The sequence below is a fragment of the Mirounga leonina genome, unplaced genomic scaffold (assembly GCF_011800145.1).
Source record: "Mirounga leonina isolate KUSES-001 unplaced genomic scaffold, KU_Mleo_1.0 Mir_180, whole genome shotgun sequence".
In the NCBI taxonomy this organism is placed as follows: domain Eukaryota; kingdom Metazoa; phylum Chordata; class Mammalia; order Carnivora; family Phocidae; genus Mirounga; species Mirounga leonina.
In genome coordinates, this window is record NW_023270469.1 from 7,450,690 (window position 1) to 7,464,253 (window position 13,564).

The 13,564-nt window shown below is 48.7% G+C and overlaps 1 protein-coding gene across 1 annotated transcript in view; it reads left to right on the forward strand.

Annotated features, from left to right (window-relative positions):
* CDYL2 (chromodomain Y like 2) overlaps positions 1-13,564 on the forward strand; it is a 1,015,850-nt gene that overhangs the window by 143,441 nt on the left and 858,845 nt on the right. Inside the window, exons 6-7 of the mRNA XM_035025298.1 lie at positions 3,226-3,369; positions 6,055-12,179. Coding sequence (XP_034881189.1) covers positions 3,226-3,369; positions 6,055-6,213 — 303 coding nt within the window. The 3' untranslated portion in view covers positions 6,214-12,179. Of the gene's footprint in view, positions 1-3,225; positions 3,370-6,054 lie in introns of the transcript that reaches the window.

Below are 13,564 nucleotides of genomic sequence, written 5' to 3' on the forward strand. Positions count from 1 at the left end.
AGAGCTTGTCCCTCTAAGAAGGGGGGCAAGCAGATCTGGTGCGTCCTCCAGACCAGCTCTAGAAAGTCCCAGCACCCACATGTGTGGGTGTGGGCGTTCTAATATTGAAGAAGAAACCTGCCACATTCCATTGCAAGGGACACCTGTGACCTCCTGTTTGTTGAACCCAGTGGGCCCGTGGTCAGCTCTAACACTGTTTGCTCACTCTGCTGTAACAGATGCTCCTGGAAACACTTTCCTCCATCCTTGCCATTCCTGACTTCTCCTTGACCCTCCAATAATTTATCTGTTCATCTCTTACAAAGCCTTTGATGGGTCTTCTGGTTTGAGTTTGAGGTATTTGGCAAAGCTCAGAGTGTTTTAATGACCCAGCCCTTCTTGTTCCATTTCCTGTTTGGTCTCTGGCCTTGATGTTCACATCCCCCAACTCCAAAAGGTAACTCCCAGGTGACTGCAAAGGCCTGTGGGCTCAGCATACTCACCACCTGCTTTCCTGACCCAGCGGACTGAGTTCAGTGTCTTTTCCACCCGTAGGATTCCTGAGATTCTCCCTCTCCGCACCCCAGGCTGAGGTCTGTGGGTGAAACCCTCAGGTGTCAGCTTCACTCAGGGCTTTGTGGGTCCTCACTAAAGTGTTGCTGGTACTGGGATTCTGCGCGGGGATGCCCGATCATTTTGACGCTCCCTGCTGTCTCTTTGAGATTTCCATTCTGAAAAATATGTCCCCTGGTTGCATTACACTCTAAAACCACATGGGCATTCTGATGACCAAGGGCTGAGCAGGTTGTCCCAGCAAGATTCTCTAAGCTTTCACTGATCACCTCCTACTTGCCGGCCACTTTACTGGGCACTTCCCACGGGCTGGTCTCATTCACTCTTCTGAGCACCTGCAAAGGTAGGTCCTCTTGCTCTCCATTTTACAGATAGACTGACACATGGACAGTTGAGGTGAAATTCTGGCAGGTGTTGCTCCTTCTTTGCGCCCACAAACCTAAGTAAGCTTCCAGTAGGCACCAGGCATTGCCTTACCTGCTTAGAAGTACAAAGATGAGTAACAGGGGGGCTCCATCCCTGACAGTCCCATCTGTGGGCGCGGATGCATGGCTGGTGTGGTGTTGCCCTGCTCTTTCGTTATCTCGTTGGATCCTCCCGAGTGGTAACTGGTACCCACTTTAGAGATGAATAAACAGGCTCAGAGAAGCAAAGAGATTTACACAGGGTCCCAGAGGAAAGCAGAAGGCAGAGCAAGGACCTCTGATCCTGCAGCCTGTGCCTTCCTCTGCCCTGGTCCTGAAACCTTGGCCTTCCCACCTGGGGAGGTGGGAAAATTACACCAGTGGCCCTACTGCTGGACTGTGATAAGGTTCAGGGGTGCTTAGAGAAAGCTCCTGACAGGGGCACCTCCCAAGTGAGTCTGGAAGGATGGGAACCCCCCTTCTACCCCTTGAATGTGGGCTTGTCCCTCTTTGATGGTAGCATGAAACAGGAAGAACATACGAGATCGGTGGAGACCACCAGCAGCCCCACACCCACCAGCCCCACCTTGTCTATGCAGCTGGGCCAGCGGGTGGAATCGGGGAGGCCATTCGGATTCAGGGACTTGGGGTTGGGGCTGCTTGAGGTCACTCACAGTCTCACCAATGGCAGAAAAATGAGGCAGGCGGGGAGCCCAGGAAGCAAACACTTGCCCTTTTGATCTCGGCCACCGTGCTCTGCCCGAAGTCAGTGCCACTCCCGTTCCTCCCTGTCCTTTGTGGTTGCAAAGATGTGAACATTGTACAGTCTTATCTCTTTCTGTCTCTTTTATTTCAATCATTTCTGAAACTCCACGAATGTTGCTGACTGAGACATGTTCTTGCCGACCGTGTCCTGTTTGGCTGCTTCTGTAGCGTTCCTTCCTTTCATTTCTCCTTCCCGAGACCAAGGTGTTTCTAAATAAGCATAATGACAGAGATTTGTCTCCAAACCTCTAACCAAATGCATGCTGTAGGCTCATTACCAACCTGATAAATTTCTCTACTCTGGCATGAAAGATTGTCCTTTGGGTCTTCATGACCCATCAGTGACAACGAGAACAAAGGGGAAAACACACGCAGAGATCCAGCAGCTGAGAGAGCCTGGTGTTTCCACATGGATCCAAGAGCGGCTCAGCATATAGGGGCAGGCAGCTGGATGGCAGGTCAGGGAAGGGATTGTCTGCTGCGTGAAGGAGGTGGGGGTTTATCCTGAAGGAGATAGGGACCCCATCACATGGTGGTGACCATTACACCCTAATTATCAGCTGGAGAGTCACTTGGTAAGTTTTAGTGGTGACTGCATTGTGCTATCTGTGCCTAGGACTTTATCCATCAGCCTCCTCCCAGAACACGTATAACAGCTGTGAACTACAAAGCAAAAGGAAATTCTTTGGGGAGTAGGGTGTGGAGGAAACCGCAGAAGGCGGGGAGGGAGATGGTCAGGTGGGGAGGGTGCTTTCTACCCTTTCCAACTGGGCAGAGGTATGCACAGCCCTGGGTCACCAGGAGAGATGTGTGCCTCTGCGTTGGTATGATGGTATTATTTAGGACCTTTCTGGCTGCCAGTGATGGAGACACTTTTAACTGGCTTAAAACGGGAAGAAAAGAATGCAGTGATTGCCATAACTTGCATATGCATAAGTGGAGCCTTCTTTGGGGTTGCTGGGATCCAGGAATCCCAGCTCAGTCAGGACTCTTGTTCTCCAGCCTTCCTTTCTTTGTGGTCTCACCTCTCCAAAGAGTGGGGACACAGCAGTGGGTGGCCATGGGCTCCTTGACTTTCGCATGCAACCCCATCGCCTCTAGCTGGGAAGCCTCGCGGAGAGCTTTATTACACAGGGCACATATCTGTTCCTCTGTGGACCAGTCGTCATGGCTGGGATGTCAGCACTGAAATGTACCCAGCCTGAGGTGCTTGCTCACTCCTGTGGGCCTGCTGCCAGATGTGGGGAGGGGTGTTGGGCAGACGAACCCACAGTCGGTACGTGGCTTCCTTTGGGAATTGGAGGAAAGCTGTGGACTCTCTGCTCAGAAAGATGCACACAGACACAGATGTTTGCAGGTAGTTCCCAAAGCTTATCTGACCCCCCAGTTGATAGCCATGCCTTAGAGAACCAGGACAGTGGTGTACACGTCAAGCCCAGGCCTTGCTAACAGATGTGGGAGGCACTCTGGGCCCTCAGCCTTCCCCTGCCTTTGCTTTTTTCAGGCCAACGAGATGCTGTTCTGTGGGCGGAAGCTCACCGCCCAGGAGGCATGCAGCAGGGGCCTTGTGTCCCAGGTCTTCTGGCCAACCACCTTCAGCCAGGAGGTCATGCTGCGGGTCAAGGAGATGGCCTCCTGCAGCGCAGTGGTGAGTTCCTGTGTCTTTGTGTGCTTGTCCGTGCAACAGGCCCATTTTACAGATGAGGGTCATGAGGCTGAGAGGGACTGACTTGCCATAGGTCATGCAGGGTGTATGTGTAAAGCCGTCAGTGCCTCCTCTCGGGGTCGAGAGCTTACATCCGGAGACAGACAGTCGGTATTCTTAGAGATTCTCCATCATGTCCAGCCTGAAAACCTCACAGAAGAGATTTACACCCTGGGGTAGAGCGCGTTGCCTTAAAAGAAAGTCCTAGACACACACGGGAGCACAAAACATCTGTAGTTTTCAAAGAATACGAAAAACAAAGGCACATAAGGACAAAGGGTGTTAAACCGTCCTGGAGATGAGAGAAGCCAGCACACGCCGTCCTCATATTTCATTTCTTCTACCCACCGAGTGCATGGCACGTTTAACCGTCGCCGTTTGACTCTGAGGACACATCGGAAAATAGATAAATAAATAACACCTCTGTAGAGGCGCCGGATTTTAATTAAATGTCGATTTTATCTCATAAAAGTCACTCTGAGCGCAGTATGGAAATACCCTGTTGAAAGGTGGAGTAAAGGCTGCTCCTGGAGCCACGGGGCCAGTCTAGGAAATGAGAAAGGTGATTTGGCAGAATAAGGTCGGGGTGGGGGGCGCTTCTGTCTGTGCTTCGGAGTCAGGGAGGTGCTGGGCTGGAATTTTGGGGTCAGACCCGTGAGTGTCCCTTCCTTCTCTCCGTCTGCACTGACCCCCTGCCCCCAATGTCCCGGCCGCCATGCCTCTCCCCCTCCCCCCTGCCCCAGCCGCCGAGCCTCTCCCAAGTTGCCTCATCAGCCTTGACTGGGCACCTACTGTGTGTAAGCTCCGCTCCCAGGAAACCTGACAGTGCCAGTGATGGTGAGGGAGAGGTCCGCATCATTGGTGAACGCGTATTATGGGCCCTGCCCTATGTTAATCTCTTTATGCGGATTGTCTTTTAATCTTCCTGATAACTGCTGTGACCCACTCGTCCCACTTTGCTTGGGACTTTCCTGGTTTTAGCGCTGGAATCCATGTCTCAGGAATCCCCGTGTCCTGGGCACACAGGGATGGTTGATGAGCCTAGGATCAGCTGCACGGAGAAGCACGTAGACATTCTAAGCAGAGGAAGCGGTTTGAGTGAGGGCACACGAGTGCGAAAACCCCCATGGAGTTCAGGCAGCGGCTTATTGTGGTGGAAGCAGGTTCGCGGGGTGAGTGAGGGACAATAAGGTTGAAAAGGAAGGTGGAAGAAAGGCCTCAAAGTTCCATGAAGGAGTCTGGTCATGGGCAGTTAGAGGTACAGAGGCAAGCAAGCTGTTGAAGAAATACTGCAAGGAAATCTCTCCTCTCTCCAGTTGTGAATTCAGGAGCTTTGGGGGTGAGTTGCTCGAGAAAGGACTCTGCTCTGGGACCTGGGAGCTGGGGTTCTTCAGGGGAGCTCTTGTGAGGCGGGAGGCGGCCTTGGTCCGCCGGCCCCTTCTCACTCCCCTTAGCCTCCAGCCCGGGCCGAGTAGGAAGATCCCAGCTTCCTTCCAGCCTGCTTGAGCAAGAAAGCCCTTGTCCTGCTTTTTCTCTTTGAAAGTACTTGGGAAAGTGTGAAGCGAAGCCTTGACATCAGCAGAGGAGGGCGGAGGCCGGTGGAAGGACGAAGGATGCTCGGGTGCCTCAGTCCCCCGCGGTGTCTGTGCTTGGCCCGCCCCGGTCAGCCGGGCGTCTGCAGGCCACATGCGCTGGGCAGCTCGGGCGCCTTTACTCCGCTGGGCTCAGGTCCTCCGTCATAATGTGGAGGTAAAATCACTACCTCTTTCTGGAGTTAGCATGAGGACGAAATGAGAGAAAGCAGGGAAAGTACTTCTCACATCTACTTCTAACAGCGTTGCTATTAGGACTGTGAGCAGTACAATTGCTGTCACTCACGACCGTGATGATTTTCCCTGTTACCACCATTGTCGCTACCGTAGTCCTAATATCGCGGTCGTTCTTGCGTTGCTGCCATAACCCTGTGGCATCCACACGGCCACGACCGTCCTCACTGTGGCATTACTAACACTCCCACTGTTGCTGCTGTAATACTCTAGGTTAATTACTGTTGTCCTCGCTGTTACTAGGCATCCCTACAGTTACCGCAGCTGGTATTACTCGTTACTGCAACGATCGCTAGTTCTCTTGCCGTGGCTCTTCCTACTAAGCCTAAACAAGAGACACTGCTGCTGGGCTGAGCCCGCTGCATACTCTGACAGCCCTCCGCTCGTTCTCTTACTCTGTGACGCCAGCCGTCCTTACGGTAGGCGTTGTTGTCACGTGGGCGCAGATAATCAGAACGAAGCATGCGAGGTGAGAGCGGTGTTTCCCAAACTTTTTCATGACACCCATAGAAAATGATACTGAGCGTATGTCACCCTTGGGTCAAGGACAAAGCTCTCGTGGTCGGGGGTCACACAGGCCCCACTGCGCCATCCCAGGGACCGAGGGCTCAACACCTTGGCGCGCCTGGAGCCCATTCCTGGCATTGCTGGGGACACGGGGCCTGGGAAGTTCTGGACGACAGCAGGCAGTCTCCTCTGGCTTTGGACATCGGAAGGTTAACTGGTGCCTCCTAGGCCAAGTACGTTCTTCTGGAGCAGAGTCCCTGGGGCCGGCTAACGAGGCTTATGCGTTTCCCTTCAGGTGTTGGAAGAGTCGAAATGCCTCGTTCGGAGCTTCCTGAAGTCGGTGCTTGAAGATGTGAACGAGAAAGAATGCCTCATGCTCAAGCAGCTCTGGAGCTCCTCCAAGGGCCTGGATTCCCTGTTCAGCTACCTGCAGGACAAAATTTACGAAGTCTGAAGAGCCCCAGCCCAACTGCCCCAGCGCTCGAGGGCACCTGACTTCCATCTTTGCCCTGTGCTTCAGAAATCCGAGCACGGTGTGCGCCGGCTAAGGCGTTTGTCAAGGTGTCTCTCTTGTGTCCATTTTCTCCTGTCCTTTGGTTGCTCCGCATTGGTTTGATTTTGTATAACAGATGGGAAACGCAGCATACTCGGCTTCCCCCGGGTCCCCCCACCCCCACCCCCGTCCCTCCACTGGCCAGAGAGGTATCGAGGGCTATATCTTCCCAGGCCTCTGCCAGGTACTGTTGGTCCTCTCCCCACTCACTGAAATGCACCATCCCGGTCCAGGAGGGGGAAGGCCAGTTTTCCCCATCCTTCTGACTCAGGCTGTGTCTACACAGTGCCTCTGCTTTGGAGACGTGGCTGTATGGCTCTCTCCGGTTAAGTGCAGATCCGGTGACAGGGGACAATCAATCTTAGGGAATTTCCAGACCGCTGAGCAAAACAGTTGTGTAGAGCCAGCCTCAGTCTTCTCTCTGATGCAAATCTGTGTGACTTTTAGGGCTTGGTCTTAAAACCCAATTGAGTGATTTGCAAATCCAGATATTGTACGTTTAGGAATGTTTTGTTAAATATATATTTTTAAAACAATGTAAGTGAAAATTCTGATAATTTATGTGTATTATATGTAAAGCTAGTTTTACAAAAACATGAACTACTAGGAGATTTTTTTCTTTAATCAAACTTATTTAATTTATTTATTTTTGTTTATATATTATGATATCTGTCGTTGACACAGATATTATTTTCATACTGCCCTGGACCAAATCCCGTACAAGGTTCATGCTGTTTGGTGCATTCTAGCAATGAACCACGCAGAAATAAAATTCGGAGAGATGTAAATGGAAGGATCCCCGTGGATAAAAGGAATAGCTCTGCACCAGATCCTCTTCATGTAAAACGGTTCTCAGCTGTAATAATTGAGTACCTGCTCTTAGGAGAAATTATGGGAGAGTTTTCTCTTCACTCTGCTGCCTTGAAGGAGATAAAGGGGCCTCCAGCCTGAATGGTACTGAGACATACCCACTCCCTAATTCGTGATGTCAGGAAGAGCAAATAGGCCCTGCCTAGGGATTGCATATTGTCTAGAGTGAGCCCTTTGTCTTTGGGGCAAATGACTGAACTTGGATTTCAGAGTCCATTTCTTCCATGTGGACAGCGTTGTCTGGTTTTGGCCTTCCAGGGGAGGTGGGCGAAGAGCTCCCACTCTGTTGAGCTGTCAGTTGGTCTGAATCATTTCGTGTCTAGAAGCGCAGACGATCTTGTTGCTAGTTGTTTACTTACATCAGGGCGAGATAACCAGGGATGAGGCCTCCTGTGCCAGGGTCCCTGGGCTGCCTGCCCACATCTGCATTTAGACCATCACCCCAAAGTCCATGGATCAGCTGAAGAGAAGGGGCGGGACTTGGTTTGGGTTTGGGTTGACGAAGAGAAAGGTAGACCTCGGGTTTGGAGCAGTGAAATGACAGGAGCATGTTCTGCATGAGGCGTCACCCTTCTGTGGGTCAGTTAGGTTATCGGAGTGGTGGGATTGTTCCATATCCATCACAGCCCATGAGTATTCTCAGAGACCTCCTTGCCTCCCTCCTCTTCTCTTTCCCTCTGTGGTCGCCTGTCTTGGCCCTTGTTGGAGACAGTGAGTGGACCAGGGAGTGCTGGGAGCATGGTGGGGGGAGGGGAGGCTGGCTGAGAACAGGGAGGCTGTTGCCACAGTTTTCTGTCTGCCTTGCGTTTCAAGAGTGGGTTGAGTGTCTGCACTAAGGCTCGAGACATGGTCCTGTAGATAGTGAATGTGAAGTTCATCTGGATGCGATCCCCAAGATGGCCTTGGTTCTCTCTATAGAAAGTCCCTCTCCTTACTATCCTTCCCCATTGGAAGGATCTCTGATGATAGGGTAAGAATGTGAAACTGTTACTAGGGTAGAATTTCTGCTGTTAATTTGTAGGTTCTGGGTATAAGAGGAGGTGTTTTGAAAGACGGTCTGTATTTTGGTTGTTTCTACACAGTCAGTTCAAGGAGGATGTTCCACAAATTGGGCCAAAGTAGGTTAAATCTGCTTGCTGCAGGGTAGACTGCATCGCTGAATTCTCCACTTTCTGGATAGTTGTTTTGATAATATGGAGATGAAATCCAGGTAACTTTTAGCAAACTGACCTGGGATGGAAAATGCCAGATCTGTGCATGTGTCTGGGTTTACCCTAAGAGCTTTCTCAAGACAGGGGGCTCAGGTTTTCACTTTTTATCTTTGGTCACAGCGCCTTCTCTCCATCCATAGGATCGCTTCTCCCCTCTCTTCACCCTGCTTTGCCTCCACCCCCACCCTCTGTCCCTTCCCAGAGCCTGGGCAGGTCTTTGAGGAGCTGCCTGGTCTTGGCAGCCCAAGCCCAGAATTCACCTTGGAGTTGGAAGAACCGCCGTGGGTGGCAAGTGAGGGTACTTCTTCAGTCGAGGAACCTTGTAGGTAACGCACTCTTTGCCGTCCCGCAGGCCCCACGTTAGACTTCCCCTCCCCGCTCCGCTCCAGCCTTAGGTGATTAGCACCCAGCGTCCTGTAATGGGACCACTGGAGTTAGCAGCCCCATTCCAAGAGGACTCTGCAAACTTTGCCAAGGTGGTCAGAGCTGCTCATCATTTGGAAACCACACAAGACTGCTGATGTACCCACGTGTCCCTTCCTGCTTTTAAATAATGTCTGTGGGCAAAAACCATTAAGAATTACCCTCTAAGAATGGAATTGGCTAGCTCTGAGAAGGTAGTAGAGAATTGATTTAAAATGTTATACTTGTTTGGTGTAGATTAAACTAGGAAATGTTCTCTCTGAAGCATGATAATATGTTTCTTCCATATGAAGTTTAGTATGAGGATGGGAAAATAATGATCAAAATGGACTCTGATCAATGCAGAGATCAATTTAGCTCCAAATATTCACATTTTAAAAAAAGCCTTGACTGAATGCTGAATTGCATTTCCCATTAATTGTTGGCTTAAAAGATTTTGTAAACTTTTTTTAATTTGAAATTGAGTCACATTCATGCAATTTTCCAATCTAGTTTCTGTGGAAATTTTTTAAAGAGAAACAAATAGAAACATCTTCAAATCTTCCTAAGTGAATATTTAAAATGCAGAATTGCTTCTCTTCTGTGTTTCTGTATTCAGACACTTAGATCTGTTGTACATATTAGTTTAGACACTCTCACTAATATACACAGTATTTAAGACTCAAATGAGATTTCATAAGTATTTTATTTTATTCTCTGTAAATGGTTTTGTATAATCTTTAAAAATCTACACTTTGCCTTTGTAGATATTTAAGGGAAACCATTTGGGGGTTGTCTTGCATGTATATTTTTGTTGTAGATAAGTGTTGCTCAGTTATTTCTGCAAATTTTGGTTGAAATGCTTACAGACTTTAATACAGTATATATTTTCAGAATATAAACTTTTATATTTCTGTGGTAAGTTAGGATATGCGTTTTAGGCAATCTTTTCCATTAACATCACTTGTTCTTTCAAAAAATAGCATACTGGTTTGGTGCCAATGGTTTTATTTTTTTCATTAGAATCTACTGCTCTTATATTTTTGGAGAGCAGGTTAATTTTCTTTTTCTCAGAGTAATTGAGTTTGAAGTATAATTTGAAAATGTACTGAATTTGTGGATAAGCCTTACCATTAGGATCAGTAAATTTTGCAACCTTTGCAACTACATATGTAGTTTAGGACCTCCCCGTAAAGTCTCACTGTGCGGCAGTTGATGGAGTCTGTGAACAGAGCCTTAAGCTTGTTGCAAAAAAAAAAAAAAAAAAAAAGGGTAATACGGGTTGTTGTTTCTTCCAAGCAACGTAAGCCATGTTGATGGACTCAGCGCAGTCCGAAAGTCATGGCTAATGTGAAGAGTTTGGTTGAGCTGATGGCAGCAGGAGCCAGACAGGCAGCTTGGTGATTGCCTTTGGCCATACGAATGGACCAAGGATAGGTTTTATGGAGCCTCCTTCGCACTATTCACATGGTTTAGACATGGTCACAGGGAGGGCTGCTGGTCCATCATTTGTTCGGAACAAATGGCATTTCCTACTCCTGACCTTGGTGGTTGACCCCAGGTCCCTCGTGGATGACCTGGCACCATCCAGCCCGGCTGAGGTCAGCACTCCTTGAGAGGTGTTAACAAAGTTTACATGTGAGTCTTACTGTGTAGACAATCTGAAGTCCATTTCAGTTACATAATCAGCATTCCCATGTGTCCTGAGTGTCTTATTAATGAACTATGTGTGTGAAGCCATACTTAAAACTGAGTTTAGCAGGGCAAAGGCAAACTAGATTAAGAGCATCACATCAGCTGAGGCCAGTCACCCAGGGCTGTTTTAGTGGAGTCTAAGTCATGGAGCTCATTGGTGGTGCATCCACTGTGTCTGGGATCTAATAAAACCATCTGGAGTTTGGACTTAAATTTTTTCTAAATTTTTTCTAATTTTTTCTAAAATTTTTTCCTTTCGGTTGGCCACACTTCCCTAGCTACCAACTGATTCTCCTTACTAAGGCTTTAAAGATGACTGGAGACCAGGGCTCTCGTATGGCTAAACGTCAGGTTATTGAGTGCATCTCTAGTAAGCATTTATAAGGTCTATCATCAAGATGGAGATTTGCTTCCCGTGTTTGCAGTGTGTGCGCAGTCCAAAGAACAGATGTCGGATCTGAAGCCTCACCTGGTGTCTATCCGGGTTGACCATGCCTCATTGGCCCAGCACCTGACCTGATGCTGGAGCTCGCTCATTCAGGGGACTCTGGGAAGTTTGGAGGGTGTAGAGTGTTCCATCTGGTATTAAACTTGTCCCTGTGCCATTAGTCCCAGCTGGAAGTCATTTGCTGGTGTCCACATTGACAGGATTGTGAAAATACTGCCTTTCATAAAACTAAGGACCAAAGAATTCCATTAATCCAACAAAGCACGTGTTTCATAGACTGTGGGCACATCCAGACAGAGGTGTGCACGCTTTATGGCACAGAGAAGCTGCTCGCTTCCACCGACCTGGCTGGCCATGCGGAGGGATTTGTTATCACCTTGAGAAGGCTCTGAAAGATGAGTTTCTCAGATTGAAACTCGCTGTCTCAGGTGGGTGTTTCTGCTGTGCAGTCCCAGCCCTTATCCATATCATAAAAGGTGGAGGTCTGGCATTCTTCCAGATGATCTCACCAGTGTAGACTGTTCCATCTGAGTAGGAACTTCCAGCGTGAGTTTTTAAAAATGTGTCTACACTGAGCAGCATCTTGAAGTTGCTAAATTTCCACCTCCTTTTGTTCTTCATTGACCCATTCCAATTCCTGTTTGGCACGAGAAGAATTTCCCTCAATTCTCACACCAAGGGATGCTCCATTTTTCATTCATGATGAAGTCACCAATCCCTTAACTGGTTGAGAAATGATTGATGCTGAAGAAGTGGCATTCTAGTGGTAAGGCTTATTACCAAACTTCTGATAATGAAGCAGGCGACCAAAAACTTATCCAGCCCACCCTAGGAGTGTGTGGATTTGATCCTGGGTGTCACACACACACCAAAATCCAAGGAGACCTTTGCAAATTAGGCTACTTGTTTTATTTTGCCAGGTTATCATGGGAGAGTCTTTAACTAGTTCTGAATATTTGTAAGTATGAGTACTTCATAGAATTATAAAAGCAGGTACAGCTGACCCTTTCTCACTGCGTTGTAAATATTTCCTGAGACTGGGTGCAGTACTGAGGGATAATAATCTTCTGACTTATCAAATGCTGACTGTCTAGAGCAAATTGTACACTCTCTTTGTGAATGGTCCTGTAACGTGTATGAACACATTTCTGGGTGCCTTAGAAGTTGTATTTTTCATGTGTGCTAATACGCAGTATTTATACATTGTGAGAAGCTGCTTTGAATAAAAAGGTTGAAACTTCGTCTGCATTTGCTTGTGTACATGAAACTCACAAACCTGTGGTTTCTCAATAGAGAAGGGGTTGAGACACCTGATGCCTCTAGGTGGTGTCTGGGTTCCTGACTTGAGGCTTCAGTGATTCAGGCCGGTAGCCACTGGGCAACAACAGCATGACCCCAGAGGACTGTAGAATGGGGGGGCCCAGGGATTATTTTTCAGGGGGGTTGATATCAGCATTCGTCCCTTCCCTGGTACAGGTGGAAGGTTACTTGCACAGGGCTCACTCCTCACCAAAGATAAACCCCCATAGAGCTTGACCTTGCATGACCCCAGCTGCCGTACGTGGCTTACCACAATATTTGTCACTGTGGAATTGTGTAAAATCCTTTCACACACACGATCTTGTTGCTTCGATCATCACAACATGGCTCTTAGGAGAGGGACGCTGAGGGGGTGACCGCTGACCTCCAAGGCCTGGCTCCAGCGACATCGCAGGGAAGGAGCTTTTTCGGAGTTCGTGGCAACAGAATCCTGGGAAAGGGATTTGCACAAGGTCAACGTCTAACTGTCCATCCAGCAGCAGGATTGAGCCTCCTGTTTTGTCGCAGGACCTGCGCAGGTGCTAAAAGGCGGAGCTTACTCAGTCCCTGTCGCAAAGGGGCTCAGGGTCTAGGAATGTGGGAAAGGTGGGTAATCCTGCCATGCTTCTCAAACTGTCCACAATGCAGTACTGGAGAGAACACCTTCCTGCCCAATTATGAACACCCTCAGAGTGGAGAAGGGGGTGCACTAGTGATTGCTCATTTTCCCTCGGGTCACCTTTCAGTCCCCGTGGGCCAGCCAGCCTTGGTTGGAGCCCAGGATCTTCCCTCTGCTGGCCTTCCCGCCCTTTTTCTTTCTGTTGTTTCTGGTGTCATCATTGTCCCCGTTGTTGCTTTGTGAGCCTCTTTGGCCTTTCTGCAAGGTCCTGATTCCATCCTAAGTGGTCAAGGTCACTCCTGAAAAGTCCTTTACTTCTAACTGCCTCTGATCCTTCCAGTAGCGTAGAAGGCCTTTCGGATACTCCGAATGTGACGTCTATAAGCCAAACCTTGTTCCTTTGACTGCCTCTCGCAGGCTAACTTTGATGGGACATTCTGCTCAAGAGCCTCTTCACCAACAATGAGAGGAAATAAACAGAGATGGGGTTGGGACTTGCATCTGGTCCAACATCAAGAGCAACAATTAAATGATTCACCAGTGTAGTGAATAAGCAGGAGGAGAGTGTAATCCCAAAAGGAACTTTATTTTTTTTCTCACTGTCCCTTTAAGTCTGGTTAATGGGATAGTCCTAATCCGAGATGAAAACACAAGTAGGCTGCAGGAACTTTCTGGTAAATGTTCCTTAAAGTCACAAACACAGGGGTG